General features: G+C 44.3%; 1 protein-coding gene across 5 annotated transcripts in view; it reads right to left on the reverse strand.

The window, feature by feature from the left end:
- The window catches only part of PTPRS (protein tyrosine phosphatase receptor type S), a 442958-nt gene that overhangs the window by 123434 nt on the left and 305748 nt on the right, over positions 1-13776 (reverse strand). For all 5 annotated transcript variants that reach the window (XM_066635289.1, XM_066635292.1, XM_066635290.1 and 2 more), the window contains exons 7-8: positions 7749-8018; positions 2489-3070 (exon numbers count right to left, since the gene is read on the reverse strand). In XM_066635289.1, coding sequence (XP_066491386.1) covers positions 2489-3070; positions 7749-8018 — 852 coding nt within the window. The remainder of the gene's footprint in view (positions 1-2488; positions 3071-7748; positions 8019-13776) is intronic.

Consider the following 13776-nt stretch of genomic DNA (forward strand, 5'->3'; position numbering starts at 1 on the left):
ACTGAAAAATCTCAGACACATTTCTGTTTATCCTTGTTTCCTCACTGGAGAGTGTCATCATGCTTCAGACTTATGACACCTCATCAGGAATGCTACTGGAATATCTTTGATGACAAAACCAAAAACAAACACTGCAACCCCAAGTATGGCTTGAGAAACTGATCTTCACTATAATGGATCAACATCGAATACATGTGAAGATGACAACAGGGGCTGACAACCTGAGTCTGAAGCATCACCTTTGTTTCCATCATGTGAAAGCAACACTACAGTTGTTATGGACAGAAATGTAACTGATATCTTTTTTTTCCTCCACATAAAGATTTTCCCTCCACATAATAGAGATTATGAAGCATAATCTCTCATTAGCTGCAAAGTGTCATATCTTACTATGTGCATGTAAAGTTATCAGCAAGGTGTAGGGGAGGAGCATGAGCACAAGAACTCTGGGCTGATGTCCAATATTTGGGCACCAGCACACATAAGAAAAAGCAGGCCTTGGCAGGAGGAATGGTTTGGAGGTTTTCATGGTATAATTCAAATTTGTGAAACCTGTAGTATTCCACCTTTCTACACACATACATTTTAGGTAGACAGGATAAAATGCTTATAATTTTGGAGCATTTAGCTCATCTCTCATGGAGTGTCATATAAACATTATATATATAAATAATCTCCTCAAAGGAACTCTGGTTCCTTAGTACACAAACATATTTACTACAGGTCTGAGTTCATTCTACCGCTTCTATATCCATTCTGTGTACAGTTAGGTGGAAAAGTCTGTTTCTCACTTTTCTCTTTCCTTTCTAAAGAAGCTTATATTAGAAATTATTCACAGGACCAGTAGACAGTAGGGACATTCCAGTAATTTATTCAGTCTTCTTTTAATATAAACATCACAATCTTGCACCTGGTGTTAACACATAGGAAGTTTAACTGACATCACTGCATTTTCTAAGTTTTATTTTCCACAGGATTTAACTTTCATTCTTGCGCCTGTGTCCTTTATTGTATGATAGCACAATATTGTTAGAATAGCAATTTTCTTAAGCTGCTTAAAGGGAGGTGATCCCCAGCAACATGCAAAGCATAATCCACTCTGATGGCAAGAAAAGGAGCAGATTTCACTCTGCATAATGCTGCCAATAAAATGAACTTTTCTCATTTGTTCGGTTTCCCATGAAAGTACCAAAATGGGGGACACCTCACCCCCCTTTTCCGGGGAAACTGCTTCATGACCTTCCCCCCATTTCAGCTAAGTTCTACAGGTATAAAAATCTCTCAAAAACCTGTTTAAACCAAAAACTGGTAACCTATTTTGTGTCCCCTTCAGCTTCCCAAAATTTGAGTCAAAAGTGTTCATAGTTCTCAGTGCCTACATATGACAATTATTTTGCAAACTGCACATAGGCTGCAACTTCCAACAACCTGAGAACTAAACTAGACATGATGTTAGTCATATAATTAGCTCTAACGTGTTTTCTTTTTCATGTGTAAAACATGGAGGAGAGATCTGGATTGGAACTGTAGAGATGGAGGTATGGGCCTCAAAATCTACCCCTTCCATGCAAGCTCTTAACAAAACAGAATATGCTTTTTTGAGCCAAAGGGAGTTGTAGCTTATGTACAATCCACGAAATAATAGTCTGGCATACATAGGCAGATGTGGAGGGGGACTGTCCAGGTTGCCTTCAGCCCTTCCCCTTCATCATAGTCCATGTCTGGGTCAGACCTTGAATATCCAGCACCAACCTTATTACAGCTGAAGCCAATACTGCAGTTCTTCAATTCAGGAGACCCAAAGAACCAATGGAGGCTTGGCTGCCTCTATACACCAGTTTCTCCACGCTTGAATCCTCAGTCTGAACAACTTGATAGCAATGCATTATACAAGACCATCACCCTGTATTCAACCTAACTCTTGTTCTTCTAGTCTAGTACCAGACCAGTTTTTATTCACTGTCTCTAAACTTTTCAGCCAAAGGGCTGCATCAAATATCTGGCACAGTGTCGAGGGCCGGGAAAAAAAATTAAATATAAAATTTAAATAAATACATTAGAGATGGAACTTAGATGAATGACTGAAATGAATGAGAGGGCTCAAATGTCCAGGATTTCTCCAAGCACCAACAAAGCCCCAAAAATAAAGCACACACACTTTAAATGTATCCCCATTTCCTCACCCCACAAGCACAACTCTGGTTGTGTTCGGTCAGCTGGGCCAGAGGCTCTCAGGGGATCAGAGGCTGGCTGTGGGCCGGATAGAGGCACTCTGTGAGCTGCATCTGGCCCCCGGGCTGGGGTTTGGAGACCCCAGACCTAGATCCTTGTTTGCCTGTGCTGAGACAGAATCCCAGTCCACACTGACCTTTTAGGCCCCAACACAGATGCATGAGATACACTTGCTCCATCATGCAGCAGTTTGCAGACCTCCAGAAATCAGATGTATTGCAAAGCTTGTGGACTATAAGTGCTTACAAAGACTCACCTCCTTGCTGTGTTTTCACCTGGATGGGATCTGAGAGTGGCCCATCTCCTACAGATGTAAAAGCCAGGACACGCACAGTATAGGTTTCATCCTCCAGAAGGCTGCTGACTGTGGTTAGGAGGCTGTCATCCACGTTGTGTTTCTGCCAGTTACTGACAGGCTGATCTGCTTCCATGGTGTAGTAGACCCTGTAGCCACGGATCTGCCCATTGGGCTCCACAGGTTCCTCCCACTGAATGATCATGGTTGTTGCGCTCAACATCCGACCCTGGACATTCCGGGGAGCACTGGCAGGTGCCTGCTCCCCAGTACGTGTCACCACAGATTCACTGGGGGGCCCCTGTCCAATGGTGTTCACAGCTGAGACCCAAATCTCATACTCAGAATTGGGACTGAGCCCTCCAATGCTGTAACGTGTGGTGGTGATATCCTCTTTGATTTGGTATGGCCCATCCTGACTCTTGGATTTATACTCGATGACGTAGTAAGACACAGGGTCAGGATTCCCCGAGTCCCAGGTAACTGTGATGCTGGTGGCAGTTGTCTCTGTTACTACAGGAGTCCCTGGAGCCTTGGGGAGTGCTGAGAAAAATGGGAAGAAATGACTTAAAAACAACAACATTCCACCTTATGTTAGCATTGCATTTAATTGGCTAGTTAGAACACTGAGAGCCAGCAGTATGGGTAGAGATTATGGCTCAACTGCTTGGGAAATAGTTGCTGAAATATTCCCAGCCTAGTTAGGTACACTTTATTATCCTCCTTAAATTGCTATCAAAAGCGTAAGCATTCAGCTCAGCATCTGGAATCATCAACGCGAACTTTCAGCTAGAAAGAAAATGCTTGCTTGAAAGCTTGCCTGGGGGTGATGGTGACTGGGTGAAGATACCACATAGCTTCAAAACCATCCAGTGAGGGTTGATTTCCATTCTCCTTGTTCAGCACTTCAGTGAAAGATGAGAAAGTGTGGGGAAGGCACAAGAAGAGGCCTTCCTGTGTGCTCCCTGAAGCATTTGGTGGGCCATTGTGACATACAGGAAGCTGAACTAGATGGGCCTTTGGCCTGATCCAGCAGGGCTCTTCTTATGTTCTTAGGCAAGAATCCTCCACAAAAAGCTCAAAGCACCTTTCTACTCCACAAACCATCTGGGTCCTGTCAATAGTGTGGACTGCCTGCGGCTAGAAGGTTCCAACCTCTTCCCATGTGGAAATGTATTAATACCTCTACACCTTATGCAAATGCATATGAATGTTTGTTTTTGTTCACACAATGCTGGTGTGGTGACCTTTGTTCCTCTAGCCCCTCCCTGGTTATCCAAAGGTGTCCATTTTCTTTAAAAGATTGCAATTTTTCCCCCATAGGCCTGAAATTCACTCCCACTGTTCCTTTAGATTTCTTCCCCAAACCCACCTTTCACAACAAAGTTTTTGGCTTCATCCCTTAGGTCTCATCCCCAACTGAAACCAAATTCATGCTCTTTCCCTGTTTATCTTTGCCCCCCCCCCCCACTGCAGCTTCTGTATCAAATTACAATTTGATATGTAATCGGCGAGAGTGGAAGCCTTGGTACCAAGCTGTGTATGTAACAGAACAAATTCTGAGTAGGTGCTCTACAGATGGGCTTTTAGAAGGTGGGCCTCACCAGTAAGAGATGTGTTTATTTCCATCTAGGAGTTCAGGGGACGGGAAAGATGCCACCATCAATAGAGTGACAGGCCATGGAAGATATGGTGGTGGAGGGAGTGCAGGCCATTCTAGGGGATGGAGGGTCCATCATAAACAGAATGTCCCTCTTTCCAGCCTTCCCTCCAGCTCTCTGACAACTGGAGGCCTTGGCAGTAGCCCCAGGGGTATGAAACTGCTGCTTCTAAATGCCAGATCAGTAAATAATAAAACCTGTCTTATCCAGGATTTAATCCTGGGTGAGGACGCTGATCTGACATGTATCACAGAGATCTGGTTGGATGAAGCAGGAGGAGTGAATCCTTCCCAGCTTTGTTCACTGGGTTTCCGGGTAGTGCAGCAGCCATGACTGCAAGGATTGGGGGGGGGGGTCACAATAATCTATCTGGATTCCATCTCCCTTGCCAGGAGCCCTGTCCGGCAATTCACTGGGTTTGAGTGTCTGTATGTCACATTGGAAGGGCGGGACAGGATTGGGATTCCGTTGGTGTATCGTCCACCTTGCAGCCCAACAGTCTCCTGGCTGAGCTGACTGGGTTGATCTTGGGCTTTGCATTGAAGGCCCCCTGCTTATTGGTGTTGGGGGACTTCAATGTGCATGCTGAGGCCCCAGCGGTTGGCGCAGCTCAGGATTTCATGGCTGTCATGGCAACCATGGGCCTGTCACAAAACATCTCTACTCCAACTCATGAGGTTGGACACATTAGATCTGGTGTTTGTGCCTGGGCAAAGGGATGGTGAACTGGTTGTGGAGATTAAGATCACTCTGTTGTTATGGATAGATCACCTCCTGGTAAGGTTTAGACTTGTTGCAGACTCCTGTCTCCACAGAGGTGGAGGACCTTATCGTATGGTCCGCCCCCAAAGACTACTGGATCCAAATGGTTTCCTGAGGGCTTTGGGGGATTTTCCTACTGCTAAGGCCACTGTCTTATCTGAGGCTCTAGATGATCTCTGGAACACAGAGATAGCCAGGGGTGTGGATGAGATTGATCCTGAGCAGTGTCTCCCAGCTAGCAGTCAAAGTAGTTCCTTGGTTTACCGAGGAGCAATGAATAATGAAGCGGCAGGGTAGACGTCTTGAGCAATGGTGGAGGAAGACTCGTGACAGATCTGACCGTACACAGGCTAGGGTCAATTACAGGGCGATAGTGGCAGTGAAGCGTTCCTTCTCTGCCACTATTGCGTCCGCACAAAGCTGGTCAGCAGAACTGCTCCGTGTGGTGCGGGATCTCCTCCATCAGACCCCACCAGGAGGAGCACACAGAGGTCTGCTGTAACATGTTTGCCAGGCATTTTGCGGATAAAATCGCTCAGATTTGCCACAACTTGGACTTCACATTGGTAATATCTGGTTATGTCCCCATCGCATCTGTCGGTCCTGGTGTGTGGAATTCTTATTAGCTTGTGGAACCTGAGGATGTGGGCAGGATCTTTTGCAGTGTGAGGCCGTCTGCCTGCCCGCTGGACCCACGCCCAGAATGGCTGATTAGATCTGCCTGGGAGGAACTGGCTGAGTGGACAGAGAGGGTAGTAAATTCATCTTTGAGGGAGGGGGTATTGCCATTGACTTTAAAGCAAGCAGTGCTTTGCCCCCTCCTGAAAAAGCCCTCTCTGAACCCTTCTGTACTAGATAATTATCGGCCATTATCAAACCTCCCATTCCTGGACAAAGTGGTTGAGCAAGTGGTGGCGTCTCAGCTCCAGAGGGCCTTGGATGAAGCGGATTATCTGGATCCCTTTCAGTCTGGCTTCAGGCCAGGCTTTGGGACAGAGAAAGCCTTGGTCGCCGTGGTGAGGGCTACGCCTCACGCCTTGGTCGCCTACGCTGAGGGCTGGGTGGTGGGAGTGCATCCATGCTGGTCCTTTTGGACCTTTCAGTGGCTCTTTGACTGGGACAGTGGGCTGAGTTGGGGATTGGGGGCACCATTTTGCGGTCGTTCCACTCCTTCTTGGCTGACAGGTCCCAGATGGTGGTACCGGGGGACTCCTGCTTGGCACCCTGGCCCTTAGTGTGGGGTGCCGCAGCGTTTTATACTGTCCTCCATGTTATTTAATATCTATATGAAATCGCTGGGAGAGGTCATCTGGGGATTTGGAGTTGGGTGCCATCAGTAGGCGGATGACACTCAGCTCTGGACTCCAGAGTGGCTGTCTCTGTCCTGGAGTGCTATCTGGAGGCAGTTGGGATCTGGATGAGGGCAAACAAGCTGAAATTAAATCTGGACAAGGCAGAGGTCCTCCTGGTGCAGAAATCCATGATGCAGCTGCTGGACTGCTCTGCCCTGCTCTGAATGGGGTTGCACTCCCTCTGAAAACAGCATACTTGCAGCTTGGGGGTTATCCTGGACTCACAGCTGCTCCTGGATGCCCAGGTGTCGGCTGTAGCCAGCTGTGTGCCCAGCTTTGGATGGTGCGCCAGCTGCAGCTGTACCTGCCTCAGTTGGAGCTGGCCATAGTGGAACCTGCCATGGTGACATCAAGATTAGACTATTGCAGTGTGCTCTACGTGGGGCTGCCCTTGAAGATGGTCTGGAAGTTGCAGCTAGTGCAGAATGTGATGACTCGTGTGGTTGCTGGAGGTTTGCAGTTTGGCTCTGTTATGGCACTGCTCCAGCAGCTGCACTGGCTGCTGCTTTGCTTCCAGGCCCAATTCAAGTGCTGGTTTTGACCTTAAAAGCCCTAAACGGCTTGGGACCAGAGTATCTGAGAGACCGTCTTCTTCCATAAAGTCCAGCCCATTCCCTTCAGTCATCAGAGAGGGCCCTGTTGGTTGTGCCATCATCAAGAGAGGTTAGGGGGATGGAGGACAGAAATAGGGCCTTCTCCATGGTGGCGCCTGTACTGTGGAATTCCCTCGCCTATGAGTTGTGAACAGCTCCTTCAATGTTAACCTTCTGGCAAGGCCTGAAGACTTTTTTATTTCAAGAAGCCTTTGATGCCTGATGGAGGACATGATGGCTGCTTTTAACAATGGTTTTATACTGCTGGTTTTATTGCTGCTGGTTGTTTTATTATCTATTTTATTGTTGTATTTTATAATTTTATGTATTTTATGACTTTTAAATTTTGTTATCTGCCTTGGGTGCCCTTCGGGGAGAAAGGTGGTTTACAAATTCAATTAATAATAATAATAATAATAATAATAATAATAATAATAATAATAATAATAATAATAATAATAATAATAATATGGGGCAGGAACTTTTTTTTTATTTCTCTAAGAAGCCATACATATTGCCAGTGCTACATAAATAACACACACACTGGCAGAAGGGAACAACAGAAGTGGGGTGGCAGATCAGCCATTTTTTCAGATGGTGAATCACCTTGGGCCTGCTCCTGTTCATGAGAGGGAGAACTTCACACCATGCATAACCTGAGAAACCTGCTGTCATGTCATCATCCCCCGTTGGCTTTTTTTTAAACCAAAAATCCCCAAACACTTTAAGTCTTGCATTGTAGGCACAGTTGAACCTGATTATCAAACTGGAGGTAGAGGTCAAAGGTACAAATGCTACAAAGGCCAAGAGGGACCAGGCGGAGGGCTCCAGCCTGCCAAAACTGCAAACTCACATTTCACAGTGATCTGTGCAACAGCTTCAATAACGCCCAGGCTAGACATGGCCACACAAGTGTAGTTGGCTGAATCCTTCACATCTGTCAGCTCAAGGACATTCCGGCCAACTGGCATGTCATCCTCTGGGGTCAAATCCTCTGGTCCCTGCATCCATTTAACATATGGCATGGGTGAGCCAACAGCGACGCAGGTGATGTTCACGTTTCCACCAGGCATGATCTCGTGACTAACGGGTAGGATGGAAAATCGGGGAGCCACCCGGCGCACTGCGGACAAAATGCACAGAGGTAACAAAAACAAAAGCAAAAAAAGAGGAGAGAAAGAGAGAGAGAAAGAGAGAGAGAGAGAGAGAGAGAGAGAGAGAGAGAAAGAAAGAAAGATAAGGGGAGAAAAGAGCAAAAGAGAATTTAAATATAGATGGGGCTTTAAATTGTTGTTGTTCCTTCATTTTTTTAATAAAAAGGCTGAAATTAAAAATTATCATATACCAAAAAAATCAATCGATAAAGGAAAAAACAGAACTTTAAAATAATTTACTTTCACAAACAATATATAGAATATAGACATAAAAGCGATATTTCATAGCAACAGGGTTCCATTGATCAATTTTAGACCCATCACAGCACAAATAAATACACAAAAATTTATTAGCAATTTCTCATCTTTAAAGTGAGAAAGCATTGCAGTTTTGAATTGGGCCCCCATCATATAGGGGTATCTTCTTCCCCTACCCCAACTCTCAGACAAGCCCTCCCCTTTTCAGACTGAGGCAAGAGGGTGACTCCTTCCCCACTCCACTCCACATTCCTTTTCAGGAAACTAAAACCAGATTTTGCAAAGGTCTTTGGTAAAAGTCTTCAGTAAGCCTCCTCCAGAGGAAAAAAAACAATAGTATGGCAGGCCAGGGAGGGAGGGAGATTTGGAGGGAGGGGAGGAAATGATTCATGTCCAGTCTTAGTATTGGGTACTCACACTTATCTGGCATCAAGGGAGCCAAGGAAGAGAGTTGAGGTGGAGAAGTCTTCTATCTATCCAGATGGCTTTTATTTGGGAAGTGGAGACGCAACAGTACTTTTTTTAGTCTGTACTAGGGATGAGCAAAAGGCAACTGAAAAATTCACTTCTAGAAACTTGACTGGTTTCTTTTGAAATTCACAGATGTTTCTCCTTGGGAAGCACCCTGAAATTTGCTTCAAATTTCACTTTGACATGGAGCCCACACAGGTGGTCATACTACTCTGGGGTGAGTGCGCTTACTCTGGGGTGGCTTGGTCATCTGTAACACAGTGCAATCCTATGCATGTCTACTCAGAAATAAGTCCTACTGAGTTCAATGGGACTTACTCCAATATAGGTGTGCACAGGATTGTAGCCTCAATCTGCTGATGCAGGCCATCCTACACATTAGATGCCAATGTGGTGTAGAACAGATATCTGCATGGGCTCAAAAACATTTTAGAGTCAGAAATTCCTAAGGAAGGCTGAAGTGGAAGTGACAGGAGGCTTCTCCAACCCTTCCACCACTGGCAAATTGTGGACAGGTAAAAGGTGGGGTGAACAGGAGGGCAGAGGAGCTTGTTCCCTGGAGGTGGCCAAAATTTAATCCAAATTCAGGGGAACATGTAAATATTTCCCCAGGGGAAGGAGGTTCTCACCCATTTCCCACACCCCTCTGTGATGTGGGTGAGAGAATTTCATAAAAGGTAAGAGGAAGAGCTGGTGGGAACAAAAGATGAGAAACTCTAATGAAATTTTTGTGGTTTTCGGGTATAGAAACCCTAACAAAGCCTCTTTTAAGTTCTGACATGATTCCATCAATAGATGCAGCTCTCAGGATCACAAACATCATGCAAAAGAGGTAAACAAGATAAGAAAGAAAGAAAAAGAGAGAAAGACAGGAGGGAGAAAGAGAGAAAGAGAGAGAGAGACGGGGGGGGGGAAGGAAATGTAGAGCATTGAAACTTGTATATGGGCTGCTAGCAAATGCCCACATGGATAAGGAAGGAGACAGAGAGAGCAAGAGAGAAGGAGGAGGAGGAGAGAGACAGAAAGGGTAAGGGAGGGGGAAACCCACTTTTTAAATGCTGCATACTCATTTTTTTAGCTGATGTGAACCAATGTGGTGGTTTACATTGGCACATCCCAGCCCTGGCAGAATAATAAGAATAAATATAATAAAATAGAATTAATAATAAGAATAACCATAAGGAGAAGAAAAACAAGGCCATGAATACGGTTAACGTTGAGAGAAAAAAGAAAAGATGGATGTTCTATGCATCTCTTTAGCAAAGAAATGGGATGCGGGTTCCAGACCTTATATGAAAAGAGAACATGAAGGCAAGGCAAAGCACCATTTCCCATGGCTCCATTTTTTTTAAAGTGAGAAAACCAATGAGTTTGGGTATCTTGATATTTTTGCCCTAAGAGTATGGAGTTACAAGAAGAAGCTGATGGAAATATTCAATCACAAATGAGCCCGTGTGTGAAGAAAGAGGTGTCCAAGTGACCTGGTTACAAAGAGCATTTCTGGCAAGTTGTAAACTACTGAGTAGTAGCTCCTGGGGACAAACAACAGGGGAAGCTGGATGGTGGGTCTTCTAGAAGTGTCCAGTTGGCCATTGTTATGAAGGATGGATGATGTAGACCAGTAAGGTTTTGTCTATGTCCTTGTGTTTTGTGGAGAAACAGTTATAGGGCTTTGGGGCTCTGTGGCTTTCCCTGTTCAGCATGAGCATTTTGCGAATCAGCAATCAAAATTTTGGCTGTGGACGCCTTGGTAAAAACTGAAAAGGCAGCTCTAGGACCAGATAGGAAGCAGAGCTTTACAGAAATAAATGGAATGTACAGGCTAGCCTATATGAGATTTTACATGTGCACTACAGATGTGGGATGATTATTAAAACATACACACACACGCTTCTTGTGTTCTATGTGAAAATGTGCTAACCTTACAAATGGTATTCTCTTCTAAAGAGTCCCTCTCAAATAGCTTCATGGTTCTAAAAGAAAAAATAAAACTGGGGCACAATCTACAGGTGCATTTAAAGAATTTCCATAGACTTGTTTGTTAATACAGCCCTGTCCTCATCCCTTCCACACATGCAAATGGAACGATTGGATGAGATCATAAGAGATGTGGACAGATTTCCCACATCTGTCAGAAGTCCATACCTCTTGGCTCTCAGGCAGACAGAAGGGGAGTAGAACTCTGCTGAGCCTCCACACACAAATGGTGAACCCACACAGACTGGACCATGGCTTTGGTGTTGTCACACCTACCCTATGATTAGTGGCAGTTCATCTTCTGTAGCAGATATCTCTACACTACAAACCTTATTCGCAGTTCTATACCAATTTAATGGTCATGGTTCCCCCCCCTCCCCCCAAAAAACCAAAAAACTCTGAGAACAGTTATTGGGGATGGGACCATAACTCAGTGGTAGAACACATGCTTTGCATGCAGAATGTCCGAGACACAATCCCTGGCAGCATGTCAGGCAGGGCTGGCAAAAACCCTGAAACCATGGAAAACTGCTGCCAATCAGTGTAGATAATCCTGAGACAGATGGATAGCTAAGTTCATAGAATGTGGCTGCAGATGTTCACCTGAACCTGGAAACTGGTTTCAATTTGCATTGTGAGGATGCTATGGCTGCAGTCCTATCCACACTAACATGGGAGTAAGCCCCATTGACTACAATGGGATTTATTGCTGAGTAGATGTGGATAGAATTGGGCTCTATGTTGGTTACAAATGAATAATAAGAAGAACTGTATACTAATTCAAGCAAGCCAAGGCAAGTAGGTTTCTGCCTCACTTGAATCTCCCAATATGGGGGGTCTAATTGATCCACCAGGAGACAGAGCATTATGAGCAAAGGAAATCTAGAGGAAGAACATCTCAGCAGCTTCTACAGATTTGTCTTTTCCAGTCTATCATCTTCTCCAGTATTAAGCCACTCAAATTCAAATGCTTGGCTAAGATGAGAGCAAGTCTTGGTGTTTCTTTCTTTCTTTCTTTCTTTTTTTTTAAATGGAGCCACAAGAAAATAATGCCAGTCACATTTGACAAGATGGAGAGACCTTAAAGAACAAAAGAAAAGAAACAGGAAATCAGTTGGAGGCATGCAGATAGGTCAGAAATTTGAAAAAGGGATGGAAGTACTTGTAATGACCAAAAAAGGGGGGGAGTGGATATGTAGTTTCTAGGTAGGAGTGGGAGCAAAAGAAAGGGGAGGAGGAGAACCAAGTGGAAATGAATTTGGGAGAAGGGGGATGGGAAATGTACAACTGAACAGACAAGATCTGACCAGAACAACGGCATTAAAACAGCAAACAAATGGCAGGAAGGAATGCAAACATCAAGTTGTCATGGAAACAGAACAAGATAGCAAATATGATCTGAGTCTAGCATTTCAGGGGGAAAAGGAAGAAAGGAAGGAAAAAAGGAAAAAACCTCAAATTAAATAAAAATGAATAAATAATCAGTCAAATGGGACAAGTGCTGTGAATCAAAGTCTGAAGGGAAGCCCAACTTGTTGGTCTCAGTTAGTGAGGAGAGGAAGCTACGTGGCACACAAATGCAAGAAAAGAGAAACTGCATGCAGTCAAAAATAGGTGCTTTTATTTCTACAGTGTGTGGCAATCCATAGTGATCCTATGATTGATCAAGAGGAGGGATGAGAGAGAAGATTTTGGGGAACATTTTAATGCAAAGCCAGGGAAGGGAGACTTGCAGCAACCACTGGGAGTGAAAGCAACATTTAAAGAAAACTAAATATTGAATTAGCCCTATTTCAATTATCTGTTTTGAGGCGAAGATACTATGGCTAAGCTACCTCTGACTGATGCCCATCCAGCCTTCTTGTGGAAAAGAAGGAGAATGGAGAACCTCTCTAAGTGGTTTGTTCCATTGTTGGGGAAAAAGAGCAGGAAATCTAATGGTTATGTAAGACAAATTTATTATGAAGAATTAAACATAGTCCAACTTTCAATCTGTGTTCTTTGGAAACAGAGGTGAATAGAGTTGTTTTTACAAAAGCCGCAGATGTGAGACATTGTGGCTTTTCTAGAACCACTTTTTATCAAAAAGTCTCACCATACACATCAATGTTTTCTATATTTTTCTATAAGCACACAACTTGAAACACAGAGCAATGTTACTTGATTCCTCTTAAGTTTCCCTGTTGCATTTTGTTGAACTGATACAATCAGTTGGGAAGCCTTTCTTAACATTCAATCTCTCTCTACATCCCTGCGACTTAAAACTTCCCCTTCCTTGAGGGTCAGGATGATATTGCCTCTTTCATTCTTTTGTGTGTGTTATTTTAAGTATCTGACTAAAATATATTTAATCTTCTTTCTTATACACGCTTGCACCCTTCCAGGCTTGCCTTGTATAACTGGTCTCCTAATCAGAAGTGGCCACTGACTTAGCAATGCAACATCCAAATTCTAGTTAGGAGGTTAGAAGAAAACAGTTTTGGGGTTTGGGCTGAAAGTCATGTGAATTAACTTTCAGACAGACCCCCACCAAGAATTTTCTTCCAGGCCCCAGAGTCAGGGATCACCTATCATGCAGTGTTGTTCTGGGCTGATTCGCAGATTGTGCTCCTGGTGAGTCTGACTGTTTTCAATCCAGGTTCAAAACAGTGTGCACCATGCACTAGTCTGTTTTGACACACTGGTCTGTTAAGGACACACAGCCATTTTGCACACTGCTAGTGCAAGTCCACATTGTGACTACGCTGATTTCTCAAGCTCATTTTGGATTGAAAAACAAGACAACTAATTATGAGAGCCCAAAGGTTGTGTGTGTGTTTTTAAAAAAGAGATTCATAAGCATAAGGCAAAGATCGGGATATGCACCACATGAATGCTTGGAGTGCCATCTCACCTCAAAAAATTTGGATCTAAATCAGTATTCATCAGGTTTCTTCTTTCAAGGCAGAATTAGATGTTACAAAGAAGGCATGCACTATCCCGAGTCTCATTCTCCCACTTTCTGTTAATGTTTGTTGCAGT

Source organism: Tiliqua scincoides, chromosome 8, assembly GCF_035046505.1.
Source record: "Tiliqua scincoides isolate rTilSci1 chromosome 8, rTilSci1.hap2, whole genome shotgun sequence".
NCBI classification, from domain to species: domain Eukaryota; kingdom Metazoa; phylum Chordata; class Lepidosauria; order Squamata; family Scincidae; genus Tiliqua; species Tiliqua scincoides.